We start from the raw sequence: 17,732 nt of genomic DNA, 5'->3' as shown, positions 1-17,732 counted from the left end.
CTTGGCGCCAGAACTGGTTCCCTGGCGGCTGTGAGCGGACTTGGGCCAAGACCAGGAGGTCGACAGCACCACAGTTTCTCCTGCCCCCCTGACGAGAGCAAGGCCAGCTCGTCCGACGCTGATCCAGGGACAGTTGCGTCCACACCACAGTCCAGCCTGACCACCAGAAATAGCTACGTTTTGTGTGTGTGTGCGTGCGTGCGTGCGTGCGTGCGTGCGTGCGCGTGCGTGCGTGCTTGGCGCCTTAGAGGGATTGAGAACTGTATATTCATTGGAATTGTCTGTGTTTTTTCCCTACGCCCGATCCCACACCATCCCGTCGAATCGCCCCGGATCCCTCTTCTTGCCGAGTATTGTTATTTCTGGTAATAATAAAAACAAATAAACATCATCAACTCAGTGAAAAGTGACTCGTGCCACCTTCCTCGTCCCGTTTGCGGTAGAGCGATTAGAACCGCCATGTTTGGGTTATAAAGAAATAAACCGCCTCCATCGTTTCGGCTCATTCTACGTTGGCGGGACTGTTCAAGTCCCGTGGACGTCACAATATATATGTGTGTGTGTATGTGTTCCTGGTGATGGCTTAATGGTTTGGGTGGCTGGCTTGGGATCTTAGGGTCCTGAGTTCAAGTCCCGCTCAGCTGTTGAATTAATACCAGGTGGGGTTAACTCGGCCCGTCATCCTTCCGAGGTCGGCAAAATGAGTGCCAGCTTGCTGGGATCCTGTGTCGGAGTGGCGACCCATCCAGGATTGTGCCCAATCGCCAAGGAGACTGCTTCGGCAGCACCAATGCTCTGCACAGTCTAGTCCCAATGGATAGATGGATGTGTACTCATAGAAGCCCCATGCCACCAACAGGCAGTGGGAACTATCTGCTGATCTGGAATTGATTAAATGTTGGTCTGGAAAATGTGCACGTCTTTCAAGTCTGATACATCTCAGTCTTTACATGTTGCTTGAGAAGCATCTTCAAACAAATTCACCAACATTTCCATGGTCAGTTAGCTTCAGTCTCTTCGAGTTCTGGGCTTCACTATCAACCATGACCTCTCTGGGTGGACTGTATCACACAATTTTCCTCAAAAGCCAGTCACAAACTGGGTATCCTCCCAAGTTACACATCGTTCCTTGAAAAGTCAGAACTCGTCACAGCCTATAAAGCTTTGGCTGTAACTTAATGGAGTACTGCTCTTCTCTTTGGGCTGCCTCTGCACCATCACATCTGTCTTTCCTCTCAGGTGTGGAACCTCATGTTTTCAACATTATTGGTTTCTCCTGTCATGAGGCCAATGCACAAAGTCTGTTACTCACACATTGCAGGCAGGTTGGTAGACTTTATTTTATTTTTATGCCTCTTCTCCAGTGTAGCTCCCTCTGTTCTCTCAGTCCTCCAACCCTCTTCAGCGCCTCCAGGACACGCGCCTTTTTCGAGTAATGCCCACCAGGTGAAACTCCCAAAATCTAAGCTTGCTTGCATACCTCGATACTTTTGTTCCAAACTTCTCCTGCCTGTGGAACCACCTTCCTGAGGCAGTCAATTCCCACTCTCCATCTGGGGCATCAAGCAGCATGCCATGACAACATGAAAGCATGCCATGCATGTGTTGTTCATCTTCACGGTTTCAGCAGTCAATTTATTGGTTTGACAAAAGTCCTCTTATACAGAGGGGCTCATGTAGGTCACCACAGCCAATGTACAATCACAAATTTGTAAAATTACTCTTCGCACTTGCCTCTTCATGGTACTACTTGATGACCTTACCCTTCCTACCAAATTGTGATATTAGTAGACCAGCAATTTCTTTAAATATGTATTTTTATTCTTAACCTTTTAAACATGGTATAATTACACACCTTTCTGTTCTTCATGGATGACGCTGTTTGGCTAAGGGAGTACTACAGATTGAGCAAAAGGATTTGTGTGTCGTTTTGCTTTCTGGAGCCAAAGTTTTTCTCTGAACTGTTGTGATGAAGTAAATTGTGTTTTGATGCAACACCCAATATCCTCAATATTATATATTGTCACATGACAAGGTTGTAAAAATGATGTTGCTACATTTTGGGAATTCACTCCATTTGAATGATTCGGATATTCATCTTTTTGTGGTGTGACTAGAGTATGAAATCCGAATGTTTGAGCGAGCTGGAAAAGGGGGCACCTACCCAAGGAGGTTTCAAGTACCATTCCAACTTCGTGACTGCCATGATGGTATGACCAGTGGAACACCATAATAATCATGCAGCTCTACATGTGGGGTTTAGTATAGGTGTGTGTGTGTGTGTGTGTGTGTGTGTGTGTGTGTGTGTGTGTGTGTGTGTGTGTGTGTGTGTGTGTGTGTGTGTGTGTGTGTGTGTGTGTGTGTGTGTGTGTGTGTGTGTGTGTGTGTGTGTGTGTGTGTGTGTGTGTGTACAAATAGGTGGTACATTGTCAAAAAAATGGATTCCAGTTTATTTTTGTACACAATATATTTTTTGCTATTTGCTCATGGAAGAGGAAAATAACATCACAAAGAAAGGTAATATCCAGTGTGTACAACCAAGCAGGTGGATGAATAGAGCGAGACAGAGACGGATATATATATATATATATATATATATATATATATATATATATATATATATATATATATATATATATATATATATATATATATATATATATATATATATATATATATATAGTAACCTGCAGGAAAGAGGAGACTGTGTATGGAGGTAAACTGGATCAGGGTTGATGGGGGAGGGTAGAAAACATTATGGGCGGGAATAAAAGATAATTTACTGCTGTCTTGAAGCTCTCGAAGAAAGAGGGGTTTAAATAATCATGAAAGTGGGTCCACAAGTTTTGGGTTTTGGAGGGGGTAGGGGGAATGGAGGAGAGGAACAAAGCTAAGGAGAATAGTAATAAGCCTGGATTTTGAAATGTTAATGTTAACCAGAAGGGGATTATTGGAGCAACTGGGAAAGGGTAGAGAACTGAAAGAGCAGAGGGATTCACATCAGAAGCAAATTGGAAGAAATGAAGAATATGTAAAAAATTGATTGTCTGAAGAATAATGGGCGAACAACTCCATATTAATGGTAGAATGAGGTCATTGTTAGACAATAGTGCACTGTTACATTAATTACAAGGACACTGTGTCTATTAATTCTCTGCTTAAATGTGCCCAATGCCATGGGGTCTCAAAAATTAAGCTGAGTTGAGCCCGCTAGAACTTGGATGGAAGGTCAATGTTTTCGGCTGAAGGAGAGTAAGATTACTTGGTTGGTAGCATACTCCCATATCAGTTTTCTGGTCCAGTGGATTTGTCCTCCAGTGGAGTCAACAAAAACTGCCATGCTGGTGTAGTACAGGCAGCAAGCGCTGAACATCATCCTTCACATGGGTGCAGCTGCATTATTGATATGGTTGTTAAAGATCTCAAAGTATTTATTTTAATGAGAATGGTGACGATGTTATATATGATACATGATGAATCCGTGGTGATTTTGAAATGCATTGATGATCGCATCAGTGAAATTAATTTGAGAATTGAGTGAAAGTTGCATTTAAATTGAGGAATCATGGTGCACCTTGTGTTGTAAGTTTCACATTCTTTCAAAAAAATCGTATCCTATATTCAAATTTCACAGAACTGCAAGTGATTTATTCACTTAAAGCATTATAATTATTTGTCAAGTGAAATTTCTGCTGGCAGTTTACAGTTACATTTCAATGGTTCTGATATTTGTCAAGCCAAGATGGCCTAGACCTAGAGGTATGCACGCTCGCCTCTCAGCTGTCCAGCCTGGGTTTGAACCCTGACCTATCGATAAACTGTCATCCCGGTGTTTCACTGGCAGGGTGATTCATCATTGTGTGCGCCATCCCTCGGGTGGACGTTAAATGGGCGTCCCATCTGCCGGCATTAGTTGGTGGACGTTAAGATCTCATGTTGTCCTTCACAAAGAGTAAGCGAGATATCGCTGGCACCATGAACAAGTTACAAATTCGTGCCCTAATCTACGGGGGAGGTGGTGAAGGGGATGAAGGGGAAGGAGCATTGCATCAGTGGCACAGCCGCACCCTCAACCAGTGATGCTACCCCGCAGCCTTGTGCTGTATACGAAAGAAGACGGTTCTGATATCTGCTGCAAGTTATTATTATCAATCAGTACTATTGTGATTATTATTAATAGGAAGATACAATGTCGCTATGAAATTGTAATGGCTTAACAATAATGAAAATTAAACATGTGTGACACAAACAACAAACTTCAAGTTCAGGCCATTTCACCCAAGTAGCATTACAATTTTTAAGTGTGTATTTTTTATTTATTTCTTGTACCTCTTATTACTTCTGCAAGTTTGAAATTGTCATGACAGCAGAAAGTAAATTATTAAAGCAATGTTGTACAGTTACAACTGCTTCACTGAAAACTTCACTTCTTTGTTTTGAAACCACTTTTCCTTGTTAATTTAATTTGTGAACATGTTTTCATCAATATTTAACAATCATTCTACAATATGCAGTTTGTTGTCTATCTGTCTGTCTGACTGTGATGCATTCGTCTGTTACTTATCCAATCTCAACCAAACTTGCCACTGGGATTAAGAGTCACATGGTGGAGGTTGTAGCGATTTATTTTGCCCCCTCCCCAAAGGGGTTTTCCACCTTGGGTGAATAAATAGCTTATAGTGGCATTTCATGGTGCACACTTACCAGAAGTTAAAATTATTACAACTATAAACTATTCAGTCAATTCCATCCAACATATGATTATCTTTTTAAACAGTTGCTCCTGTTGTTTAACACCAGACTGAAAAATATTTAGAGGAAACCCGACATCCTTGAGCCATTCTATGCTTAACATGTGCACGTACGAACATACCCAACATATTGGGAGTGAGAATCAAGGTTGTAATATTAATCAATAAATATGTTCATGGTTTGAATTTTTTTTATAATCCAACTGCTCTCTGCCACTTTTATTGTGGTGTTGTGGTCACATGACAAAGTATTCTTGTTCCAGTTAAAGTTTTGTTTACAACTTGCTTCTTTGTCCACTTTTTACATCGCTCGTGATAGTAAGCAAATTGAGCTTTTGCAATTTTACATGAGCATTGCACACTGCCCTTTTTAATGGAAGTTGCTGATACTGGCCTGAACATATTTCTCACTGCTGACTCTTTTGGCTTTAAGGTCGACGGACCTTCCCACGTGTGCGACGACCATGCTATCCCTTGAGCATGATGCAGATGGAACGGCAGTTTGGCGGAGGTTCCTCTGGTAGCGTGTTCACGTCTGACTGCGGCACTGATAACGGACACGCCTTCTCATTGCCCATCTCAGATGTTGGATCCATCAGTCGCTGTAAGATGCTTTGACTTTTGAACTTGTGAGTTTTGTACATAACCTACTGCCGACTTCTTAAAATCATGTGCAACTGGAGACATTTTCTTTTATCTTGGGGTTTTAGTAAATGGGTATTTTGTCAGAGGGCATTTTATTTAGCAAGTATAACTTGAAGAAAAAGTTGAGTCACTCCATTATGTGGGCATGTGCTTTGCTCGAAGTTACTCAAATTTGAAGCCAAAGTCGATCGCGAGGAGTACGATATAGTTGTAGTGAGTGAGACATGGTTTGAGGAGGAAAGTAACTGGAGGACAGGATTAGAAGGCTACAAGATGTATCGGTGTGATAGGAGGAGTAGCAATCTGGTAAAGGACAGCATAGCATCAAGAGAAAGGGGTGACATTAAGGAAGGAATAAATGTTGAGGATTCTGTGTGGGTAGAGATTAGAGATTGTAGAAACAGTAAGGTACTGGAAGGATGCTTTTATAAGGTTCTGGGTATGAAGGAAGAGGAGGAAGGAGGAGTACATGAAGAATTCAAAAGGGCATGTGGTAAGGGAAGAGTATTGATGATGGGGGGTTTTAACTTGCCAGGGATAGATTGGGTCCAGGAACAGGGAAAGGGGAGAGCAGATGAGGATTTCTGAGATTCAGTCCAGGATTGATTTTTAACCCAGTTTAGAGATAAGCCCACGAGGGGGCGTGCAGTGTTTGACCTCCTTTTAAGGAACAATCCTAATATGGTGGAGGAGGTGGAAGTATGGGAGCATTTAGGAGCAAGTGACCATAACATTGTATGTGAAAAGATTCTGTTATGGGTTAGAGTTCAGGATAGTAGGGTAAGGTGATTAGATTTCAGGAAGGCAAACCTTGATGATGTGAGGAGAGAGTCAGGTGATGTAGATTGGGAGAAGTTAACAATAGGACAATCAGCATCAGAAAAATGGGAAACCTTCAAGGACCAAATTTGTCGAGTGCAGAGTAAGTACATTCCAATGAGGTGTAAAACTAGAAACAGAAAGAGACCAGGGTGGCTGAGCAGTGAGATAAGGAATGCTATTAAGGAGAGGCAGAAGGCATTTATTAGGTTTAAAATAACAGGACTGGAGTTAGAGGCAAGTTAAGAAAATAACTCGGCAAGCCAAAAGAGAGTATGAGAAGGACATGGCTAAGAATATTTAACGTAATAGCAAGGCTTTCAGTATATCAGGGGAAAAGAACAGGTTCGGACCAGTGTGGGTCCATTGAGGAATAGCACCGGGAGAGTGGTTAGTGATTAATGTGAGATGGCAGGCTTATTAAACAGGTATTTTTCTTCAAGTTTTACATAAGAACAGTCAGGAGAATTGCCAATGGCTGAGAGTGTCTCTCAAGGAGGTGAGAAAGGGCTTTTACAGAAGATCCACATTGGAGTGGAGGAAGTAAAGGAACAGCTAGGTAATCGAAGAGTAGATAAGCTTTGGGGGCCAGATAATGTCACAGAGAGTATTGATGGAGGTGGCTGAGCAGGTAAGTGGGATATTAACGGATATTTTCAATAGTTCCGTGGAGTCAGGACAGGTACTGGAGGATTGGAGAGTAGCAAATGTAACACCATTATTTAAGAAAGGATCCGGTGAAGAATTGGGAAACTCCAGACCTGTTAGCTTGACTTCAGTTGTGGGGAAGGTGTTGGAGACATTAACTAAGGACCAGAAGAGGACCCATTTAAATAAATACAAACTAATTTAAGGTAGTCAGCATGGGTTTACCAAAGGTCGTTCCTGTCTAACAAATATTTTAGAGTTCTATGAAGCAGTGTTTGATTGGGTGGATGAGGGAAAGGCAGTGGACATAGTATATCTAGACTTTAAGAAGGCACTTGATAAGGTACCACATCGGAGGTTGTTCGCCAAAGTGAGGGCTTGTGGAGTGGCTTGTCAGGTATCTAATTGGATTGCAAACTGGCTTAGTGATAGGAAGCAATGAGTGGCTGTGAGTGGGAGGTTGTCTTGTTGGGAGGATGTAAGTAGTGGGGATCCTCAGGTATCAGTACTCGGACCATTATTATTCATTATTTACATCAACGATTTGGATAATGGCGTAAAGAATAAGCTTTCCAAATTTGCAGATGACACAAGGCTTGCAGGTGAAGTACATAGCAGTGAGGGGGGGGGGAGGGTTGGGTGGTGGTCAGATTCAGGAAAGTATTGATACTTGCATAGACGAAAGAAAAGGCAAAAGATTGGCAGATGGAATTTAACCTGAGCAAGTGTAAGGTGTTGGGGATGGGAAAGAACAATGAAAATAGAGATGACAGGATGCAAGTGGTAATTTTGGAGCGTGTCACTCAGGAGAAAGATCTGGGGGTGGTAATAGATGCGGGAGGTAAGCAGTCAGCACCGTGCCAGGCAGCAATAGTTAAAGCAAATAAGGTTTTCGGCTGTATTCTGAGGAGGATCATTTATAAATCAAAAAGAAGTGGTATTAATGTTTTACAGGAATTTAGTGAGGGCCACATCGAGAATACTGTGTGCAGTTTTCTTCACCATAATTCAAGAAGGACATAGATGCCACAGAGAGGGTTCAACGCAGGGCTACTCGATTGATTCCTAGCCGAGCTCGACTTAGCTGTGAGGAGCAGTTGAAGGAGACAGGGCTTTATACACGAGAAAGGAGGTGGTTACCAGGAGATATGATAAAGATGTTTAAGATAATGAAAGTTGTAGATAAAATAACTGGAGATGAATGATTCAAGAGAGTGGTCAGTGATAGAACCAGGGGCCATAGCATGAGAGTAAAGAAGAGGAGAGTTAAATGGAAGTCAGGCAGGGGTCTTTCACTCAGAGAGTAGTTAATGCATGGAATGACCTCCCTGGAAAGGTAGTGGCAGCAGAACCAGTAGATAAGTTTAAATTAGAATTAGATATGTACTTGGAGGTTGTGGACATGGAGGGGTATTGGGATGTTGGCAGGACTTTTTGATAGCTTCAGCATTGATGGTTGATTGTGTGCATGTGTTAAGAGTGCTGTTGGATGGGGGTCTTGTCAAGAGGTGTTGTGTGGTTGGTGATGTGTGTTTTTAGCCAAGCCCATGCCCCCTCCCCTGAGGAGAGAAGAAAAAAAAATACAAAAAAGGGATGGGGCAGGGTACACGGGGAAACAAGATGGACACTACATGGACTTTCAAGTCCTGACTTGACAGGGACTTTCAGGAAGGAAAGCAGGGAATTTGAAGGAGGTTGGTTTGGGGTGGATTAATGGGGTTAGAAAAGATCGTGGTTTTGGATGGGGGAAGATAAGAGATGGTGGTGACCAGCTGTTTTGAAGACCTGGAGGGAGGCATTGGATCGAAGAGAGTGTGGGAGTTTGTTCCAGAGGTGGGAAAAAGAGGAATGAAAGAGTGAAGGTGAGCAGTGATTCTTGATTTTGGCAGTTTTACCAGAAGGGGGTTTTGGCGGACCTTGAGTGCCCTGTGGAAATATAATGGGGGCAGATCACAGAGAGAACGGGGTGGGTGGGGGGGGGTGCAAGGCTGGTGAGGAAATGGTGGAAGATAGAAAGACCACCGACCTGCCTCCAGTGAGAGACCCAAAGACAGCTTCATCGCAGGAGATACCAATGATCCTGAAGGCCTTGGTTTCCACAGAGTGCAGTCAAGATAGGTGTGAGGCAGGAGTACCACTACAGAGGGGAGAGCAGTTCTCCATCAGACTGCAGATGAAAGCTTTGTAAGTAATTAGAAGCTCAGGTGTACCATGGAAGGACTTTTCACGATGTAAGATGCCCATTCGGCAACTGGCTTTGGTGGCCAGCTTGAAGATGTGGCTTTCCCAGGAAAGACAGTGGCAGATAGTGAAGCCCTAAAGCTTGAATGAAAGGACTTATTCAAGGGGATTGTATATAGGGGGCGTGGGGGGTTCCAGATGGCCCTTTTGGATAGACATTGTGAGGATGTGAGATTTGTCAGGAGAGAAAGACATATTCCAAGTGTTTGACCAGCTTGTGATGTTATCCAGGTCTGCAGAGAGTGAAGAGGCTGCTGCCTGCTGGCCAGGGGTATGAGAGCGGTCCGGCAGAGGGTGGAGTCATCAGCAAAGAGATAAAGAGGATTTTCCAGAGAGTCTGAGAGATCACCGATGAAAACCAGAAAAAGCACAGGGCCAAGAACACTGCCCTGAGGAACTCCAGCTTGGACAGGAAGAGGAGATGAGAGAATTTCATTAAGAGCTACGCATTGACAGTGACATGAGAGGAAATCTTTAAGCCATGAGTGGAGATTGCCTTGAATACCATAACAAGAGAGTTTGGTGAGCAGTGTGGGTGCCAGACCATATAGAAAGCTCGCAATATTCTTGCTCTGATCTCATGTCTGGCATTTAGGACCTCCTCCATTCATTGTTGGGAAAACAGAAGCAGCATGTCCAGGGTTGAGTGACCTCATCTAAATCCAGATTCATGGTCAGAAATCAAGCCATTGGAGAAGATGAAGGATTTGTTGTCGGAAGCAATGATGGATTCCATATCCTTGCTGATGATTGGGAGCAGGCTGATTGGTCTGTAGTTGCAGGGATCAGTTTTTGCACCTTTTTATGCACAGCGGGAATGTTTGCTGATTTCCAAGCAGATGGTTGATGACCTTGAGTAAATGAGAGGGTGAATATAACAAAGAGAGGATGAGCAAGAACATCAGATAAGAGCAGGTTTTTACAACACGAGAGCTGATGCTCTCTGGACCGATTGCAGAATCTGAGTCGAGGTTTGACAGCAAGCTCTCCACCTTGTCAGAAGAAAAGAACACAGTCCAGGAACAGCTGTGTGCAACTGGGTAAGGTGGGTCCAGAAAGCGATGGGTTTGGGGGACAATATTTCGAAGTAAACACAGAGTTTAAGCATTCATCCTTTTCACGTGCAGTGTCAGCTGTGCAGCCATTTGAGGTAAGGGAGGGGATGAAGGGGGAACATACACCAGAAACAGACTTAACTAGACATCACCAGGATTTGGAGGAGGGAGATAGGTTTGAGAGCTCAGACTTGAGATGAGAAAGATGTTGGTTCCTGGCTCTCCTGAGGGTAGACACACACAATTGTTCTGAGCTTTGTGGAAGGAACTGAGATTGCCTTCAGTTGGATTTGCCTTCCATGAGGCGAAGGCAAGTTGTTTCAGGACAACAGCCTCACCATAAACTTCAGTGTACCATGGGCAGGAGGAATGGGAGGACAACTAAAGATGATATGGGATAAATCTGTGCATGAGAAAGAGAGCAAATTTCTTTGAATAAATTACCAGGATGAATTGATGTTGGTGAGAGTAGAAATGGAAAACCAGTCAAGAAGTTTGATGGCTGCTTGAAGACCCTGACAGTCGGCCTGAGTGAAATGCCAGACTTGTCGGCACTGAAGTGGTTGTCAAATAACAGCCAGAGAGATGACCGCTTTAAAGGCGCTGTCACACCTTGACGATTTAGCCAGCGTATGCTGACTTATGAAAAATTTGTCTAAAATGCTGGCGCACGTCGAATACATGATAGGTAAGTTTTGTATACGTTAAGAGCACGCTGATAAACACTGCCATACGTCGTAGTACGCTGGCTTTCATCGTTGTACTTTGTGGTTGTCCTCAAATTTTAGCATGCTTGAAATTTTACGACGTATGCCAGCGTATGACTCACACGTTCCGCTACACTGGCCATAAGTTGTAGACACGTTATGCGATCGTTGACACATCTCGACACACGTTACTTGTAAGTTACTCATAAGTCGAAACACGTCGAGGTAATGCTTAGCATACCCAAAACTTATTTCTAACATATGAGTAACGTGCTTTGAACCAATGTGTAACGTACCTCCAACGCATTTTGACGTATGTAGACGTATTTGATTGACGTCTTCCGGACGACCACAGAACTTACTGAACGTGTTTCTAATTTACAGCTACCGTATAATGGCGTATTGGCAGCGTAAAAAAAAAAAACAACAACAATAACTTCCGATATTTCGTCACGTGCCGTTACGTCATGTCCGATTGCCTCTTCAGTTTGCTCATGTCTTATTCTTAGTTCCTCCTCTGTGAATATTTTCTGTTTGAGGATATTGTCATGTCGATGTCGAAACTTAAAAGCAAATGTCCGAATATATTTTAAAATTCGTGAGACTAAAAAAAAATAATAAAAACAACAACAACAACTACTTCAGATATTTCGTCACGTGCCTTCACGGAGCCAAGGAGAAAAAAGAAAATGTTCCTTGACGGAGAAAATAAGTTTCGGGTATGCTAAACATTACCTCGACGTGTTTCGACTTATGAGTCACTTACAAGGAACTTGTGTTGATGTGTGTCAACGATCGCATATCGTGCCTACAACTTATTCCCAGTGTAGCGGAACGTGTGAGCCATACGGCGAGTACGTCGTAAAATTTTCAGCATGCTTGAAATTTCACAACGTACGAGACGCACCACGAAATATGACAGCATACTTCATCGTTTTTCAGCGTGCTCTTAACGTATACACAACTTACCCAACCGTATTCGATGTGTGCCAGCTTGGTTCGGCAAATTTTTCATAGGTCGGCATACGCTGGGTAAATCGTCAAGGTGTGACTGCGTGGTTGACACTTTCAATTTTCAGGCGGTTATGATTTAAATCGGCGTGCGGCAGGTTTTTAACAGGCTACGCCACGAGTTCGTCGGCGATACGTGCAGCGCGCTATGCCTAAGCTAAACTATCGTTGGGCATAGGTTGTGAACGCCGACAACAGGCTAACCATTCGTTGGTATAAGTTATCCATCAGACAACGAAACATTCTGTGCCCATTACTAATATGTTATGCATACGACCAACACGTTATGAATATGACCAAAACTCAAAAAAAACATCAAAATTTCAGCGTACGCCAACGTTTTACATACATTTTTATACGTTGCCATTGCTGGCTAAATCGTCAAGGTGTGACAGCGCCTTAACAAGCATATGGTCAGATGAACCGATTGGAGCAGAAAAACAACAGCAGACATTTTCTGGGAAATTGGTCAAAATCAAATCCAGAAGAGATGGAGTACCTTTGGCTGAGATCTGGGTTAGGAAGTTGACAGATTGTGTCGGTCCCAATGAGTCACAGAAGTCCTTTGCTGAAGTGCCATGGCAGGTGAGAGAGGTACCCTCATCCAGGCAACTGGCATGATGGCAGTTGAAGTCACCACATATGATGAAGAGAGAATTTGGACGAGTGGTTATAAGTTGGTCCATGTTTTTGGTGAGCGAGATGTAAATGGAGTCATCACTGTTTGGTGGATGATATAACACACAGATAAACAAGAGGTGGGAGTGGAGGGGAAGCTGTAGCCAGAGGTATTCCTGGGGGTGTGGGGGAGTAAGGGCAGTGCATGGAGTGTGATGAATAGTCTTTGATGAAGAGAGCAACTCCGCCATCAAGATGAGGCTCAGGTCTATCATACTGGAGGAGGGAGTAACCAGGGAGAAAAACTAAGGAGTCAGATACATCTTGAAAGAGGAAAGTTTCTATTGAGCAGATTATGTCTGGTTTGTTACTGGCAACCTGTATGAAGAGATCAGTCAGGTTAGAGTGAAGGCCCCGGATGTTTGAGGTCCATACTGTTGATGAAGAGGGAGGGGAGGAGACTTTGGGTGCAGGGAAGGGGAGGGGGAGGGTAGTGAGAGTTGTTGACAGTCGATGACAGATTGCAGAAGAGCTATGGGAGAGGGTTTGGAGGACAAATGGCTCGGTGGTGAAGGGATGAGTAGAGGTGGGGAGTAATACGAGATGGGGAAAAGGGAAGTGGAAGATTAGAGGAGCTGGAGGAATGCGCTGGAAGAGCGGCGGTGGGGGAAGGAGGCAGCTTTGTGGATGTGAAGGGGGGAAGCTTTGAGAAGGGGGAGTGAGGGGGGAATTGAGGGAGAAAGGCGTGGGGGGGTACCTTTTGAGAATGGCGAGGGGGAATCTTGGAGGGGGGAAGAGAGAGAAGTTTGCTTTTAAGAGGGAGGAAATGGTTGATATGCAAGGGGGGGGTGGGAGGGAAGCTTTGAGGGAGAGGGGAGGCGATGAGAGCAGGCATAGCCATGGGGGAGGGGTGGGAAGAGGGGAAGGATGAGACTGTGTCGAGTTATTGTGGAGATGGGAGCAGTTTGGGGGAGGAACAAAAATTGAGGGGTGGGAAGGGGGGAAGTGTGATGACATTTGAAGGGGTGGGAAGAGGGGGAGGAAGCTTTGAGACGATAGAGTTGGGTGGGGTGGGAGATTTGAAGTTAAGGGGAGGGGTGAGGAGAGGGGAAAGGGGGACATTTGGAAGAGAAGGGTGAGAGAGGAGAATTGAGGGAGAAAGGTGTAGGGGGAGCTTTTGAGAAGGGTGAGGGGGAGCTTGGGGGGAAGGGGACGAGAGTGAAGTTTGCTTTGAAGAGGGAGGAGGCAGCTGACTTAAGAGGGAGGGGTGAGAAGGAAGCTATGAGAGTGAGGGGAGATGAGAGCAGGCACAGTCATGGGGGAGGAGGGAGAAGGGAGGAGTGGGTAGAGGGGGAGGATGAGACTGGGTTGTGGTATGGTCGAGGTGGGAGCAGGCAGGGGGAGGAACAAGATTTGAGGGGGTGGGAAGAGGTGATGTGATGAAAGGAAAGAGAGAGAGAGAGTGTGTTCTCGATATTGAGGAGTGTGCTCAATGAGAGTGTGAGACATTTGTTAGGTTGGAACAGAACCCACAAATGTTTGAAAACCATACAGTTTGTGGATACCAGAGGAGGAACTGTTTGTAAGGCAGAAGACAGTGGAGCGATGCAAGGATGGGGAGTGGGGAGGAGGGTGGGAAAGAATGGAGGAGTAAGGAGGGAGTATATCAGGGAATGAGTTCGGAGGATGTATATTTAAAGATGTGGGTATGAATTTGCACTGAAGGTGGAAAAAAGAACAATTAATAAATAATGGAAGACGAACAAGCATTGCAAAATTGGATTAAAAAATTTGTAGGTCAGAGATTTGTTTAAATACTTTGGAAGATGGATGGAGTGCAGAAGAAGTGACAGAGTGGAGAAAGGAAGCGTTGTAACAGATGAAAGAAAGGTCGAATTGAACACAATATTTTGAAGAAGAAGAACCGGGCAGAGAGGGGAAGTTGAAGCATTGAAAGTGACCATTATTAATTTATTTTATTTTATTTTTGAACATTTTAGGAAGAGGGGGGAAGAGCAAAGGAAAACTTTGAAGAAAAGGTTGTGAAGGTGTGTGGTTGAATACCTTCACTTTCAGAGTGGGATTGGCAGGCAAGAGGGAAAAGAAGGAAGAAGAAAGAAGAGTCGGGCAGGAAGTCACGTGGTTATGTGGGGCATCAGGTGATAAGGAAAAGGATTTTTTTTTGGTTGTAATTTTTTTATATTTTAAGACATAAAACAAAGGGTATAGTTGGGAGCGATACAAGGAGGGTGGAGGGAAAAGTGGAGAAAATGAAAACTGATTTTAATAAGGAAAAATACAAATAAACATGAGCGTGCACATGGAGGGGAAGATGGGTAGGCCTCATGGAACCCGATATGACAAGACCAACGAATCCGCACCAAATAGCACATATATTGAAAAAAACCGAACTCAGAACACACAATAAACATGGAGGCAACAAAATAGTCAAAATGCGACAAACGACGACTGGAAACTTATCTTTGAGAAAGTCGGCAGAGACCCCTGGAGAGAACCAACCGTCGCTCAAAAACCAGAACCAGAAGCTCATACGATGTACACACCACACAAAATCTTCCGCAAAACTAGCCCTGGTGAGGGTCTGCCATCTCCAATTGCTCTTTCTAGTTCACCCCTCCCCTGCGCAGCAGGAGATGAGGTTTTGTAATTGTGTGTGTGTGTGTGTGTGTGTGTGTGTGTGTGTGTGTGTGTGTGTGTGTGTGTGTGTGTGTGTGTGTGTGTGTGTGTGTGGTGTGTGTGTGGTGTGTGTCCAGATCATAACGTTTTTACCGTTTGATTTTTTGTCATCAAATTTTCAACAAACCTTTATTATGAGAATATTGAGAACACTCATGAATAATTGTGTCAAAATGTCAAAGGGCAAAGTCACACTGAGTAGAAATAGCCCTTATAAACCCATCTGCTGCTGATCTGGATGAGTTGATCAGGTCTTTTTTTTATTGCTTTCCTTTCTTTATTTATTTACCATTTCAGCTTTAGTCTGTTTGTCCATGCCATTACTTCTTTTTTTTTACCATTTGAGCTTTTGTCATCAATTTTTCAACCTTTATTATGAGAATATAGAGAACACTGATTCATGAAATACCCACATGGTCGAGTGATTCGGATACCGGGTTTACACTCAGGTGGCCCACGTTTGATTCCCAGTGTGTGCACCACACTAGGAGGAGTTGTGACCGCTCGTGCAGTGACTTGAGTAAAATAGAGTGGCAAGTATTCAAAAGGTGTACCTGAGTTCACTCGATATGATGATGATGATGATGATGATGATTGTTCAGTTCTTCCAGAACCAAAACAGGTGTCATCGAGAGGCAAAGAGAACACGTGTTACCATACCGCCACCATTGTCCAACAGGCTTTTAATCCGCCCCACTGCACATGCAGTCCCCATCTACGCATGCGCCGATGAAACATAGCAATACATCACACATCCTCCTCCTGAGACAATTAACATCCTTTAATCCCCCCTCCCTCCCCCAGAACAATTGTAATCTTAAATTCTCCAGAAATTCCCATGGCTTAATCATATAGTGCACAAGATGTCAAGAAGAGCAATGAATACTTCAGTCTTTGTCCATTGCCTGCTTGGTTTGAGTACAAAACGGGCATGTACGGGCTTTGCATTTTGAGATGCTTTCACGTTTTAACTGCATTTCCTACACCACCCTTCTGCTACCTTTGCTACACCCATCTTTTTGACCTACAAATTATTCCCTCTTATGTTGCACTGTGCTTTTACATCCACTTTGTTACTCTTCCCCTTGTTTCCACTCTTTTACTCACCCTTGTTTTGCCTTGATTATTTAAATATCTGTTTTTTTACACAAACTTTTTATTCTCTTGCTCTGACATGTTCTACCCCATCCTTTTTTGCCCTCTTCTACACCCCCAGCACCTCGTGCACCCACAAACTGGCGGTTAGGGAAACTGTTGGGCCAAGGTGGTTTTGGTCGTGTGTACCTGTGCTACGATGCGGACACGGGCTGTGAACTCGCTGTCAAACAGGTCCAGTTTGATCCAGACAGCCCCGAGACCACCAAGGTGAGTTTAATTGGTCCTTGAATTGCTTTTGGAGGCATGTGAAAGTTGTACTTTATGGACATTTTTTTTATAATCCTAAATTCGTACTTACTTACTTGAACTTAAGCTAAACTCTACAACTGCATTTTCGTAATTAATAGAATAAAGGAAATTTATGGCTGTGGAAAAAAAATTGGCCCAATGTTCTCCTCTTAATCCATTATGTTGGCGGTCATTACTTACAACATCTTGCACCCCATTGGAATTTTATTCCTGACTTGGAAAGGTGCCCAGCAATGCAAGATCCCTCCTCTCACCTCTTTCCCTCCCTCATCCCACCCTTTCCCATTCCCCTCCATCCTCCTACCTCCTCCCAAATCCCTCCCTCCTCCCACACACCTCCCTCCTCCCTCTTCCCTCCCCCCTCATCTGCCCCTCACCTCCCTCCTCCCACCTCCCCCCCTCCCCGGACACCCACCCCTTCCCTGTAACAGGTGGTGGCTTGTATGTTTATAAGCTATTAATTGTGAGGAAATGACTTTAAAAGCCTTCGTAAGGTGTGTCATGGTAAAAAAAGTGATCTCATAAAGTTTTATAGCAATTAACCTTGGGAGCTCAGAGGAAAACAACATCTCGCAAACATCTCATTCACTTTTATCGAGAAGACAACATCGCTCCAAGCTCCGAATGAAATGAAATAACATCCTAAATGAAAGCAGATCGCACAAAAAGGTGAAACATCCCAGGGTAGACAGCTTCGAGCGAGTGTGCATATCTCTTGGCCATCCTGCCGTGGTATGATTCACTGTTTTGTAGCCACTGAAAACGTTTTTCAGTTCACTCTCTAAGTCATCGTTCATTTCTCCCGTTGCTTTACTCATTCTCATCCTCTAATTTATTTTGCCTTCCTAACTCTGGGGATGTCCCCCCTCCCCCCCCCGGAGAACTGAGCCACGGTCATCACGCCCACTGCTCATGCTGTGGGTGTAGCGACCGTGGCTCGGTTCTCCGCCTACTTAAAAGCCTTCACCTGCTTAATTATTTTCGTTACACTCAATAAAGTTACACTTTGGGAAAAACAGTAGGAAAACAGAACAGTTGAAAAAGTTACATTTAATGCTTTGTCAATTTCACATTTTCTTGTGTATCAAGAAGGAGGGTGCACAGCCTTACTTAAAGCATATAACATATATACT

General features: G+C 43.9%; 1 protein-coding gene across 9 annotated transcripts in view; it reads left to right on the top strand.

Annotated features, from left to right (window-relative positions):
• LOC147029524 (mitogen-activated protein kinase kinase kinase 2-like) overlaps window positions 1-17,732 on the top strand; it is a 104,101-nt gene that overhangs the window by 58,939 nt on the left and 27,430 nt on the right. For all 9 annotated transcript variants that reach the window (XM_085872625.1, XM_085872622.1, XM_085872620.1 and 6 more), the window contains 3 exons: window positions 2,118-2,210; window positions 5,185-5,355; window positions 16,409-16,557. In XM_085872625.1, coding sequence (XP_085728751.1) covers window positions 2,118-2,210; window positions 5,185-5,355; window positions 16,409-16,557 — 413 coding nt within the window. The remainder of the gene's footprint in view (window positions 1-2,117; window positions 2,211-5,184; window positions 5,356-16,408; window positions 16,558-17,732) is intronic.

The sequence above is a fragment of the Eptatretus burgeri genome, chromosome 3 (genome assembly GCF_056783735.1).
Source record: "Eptatretus burgeri isolate ZD-2024b chromosome 3, Ebu_testis_v1, whole genome shotgun sequence".
Lineage (NCBI taxonomy): Eukaryota > Metazoa > Chordata > Myxini > Myxiniformes > Myxinidae > Eptatretus > Eptatretus burgeri.
The sequence above is the reverse complement of the archived record's forward strand: the minus strand, read 5'-3'. Positions and strand labels throughout refer to the sequence as shown.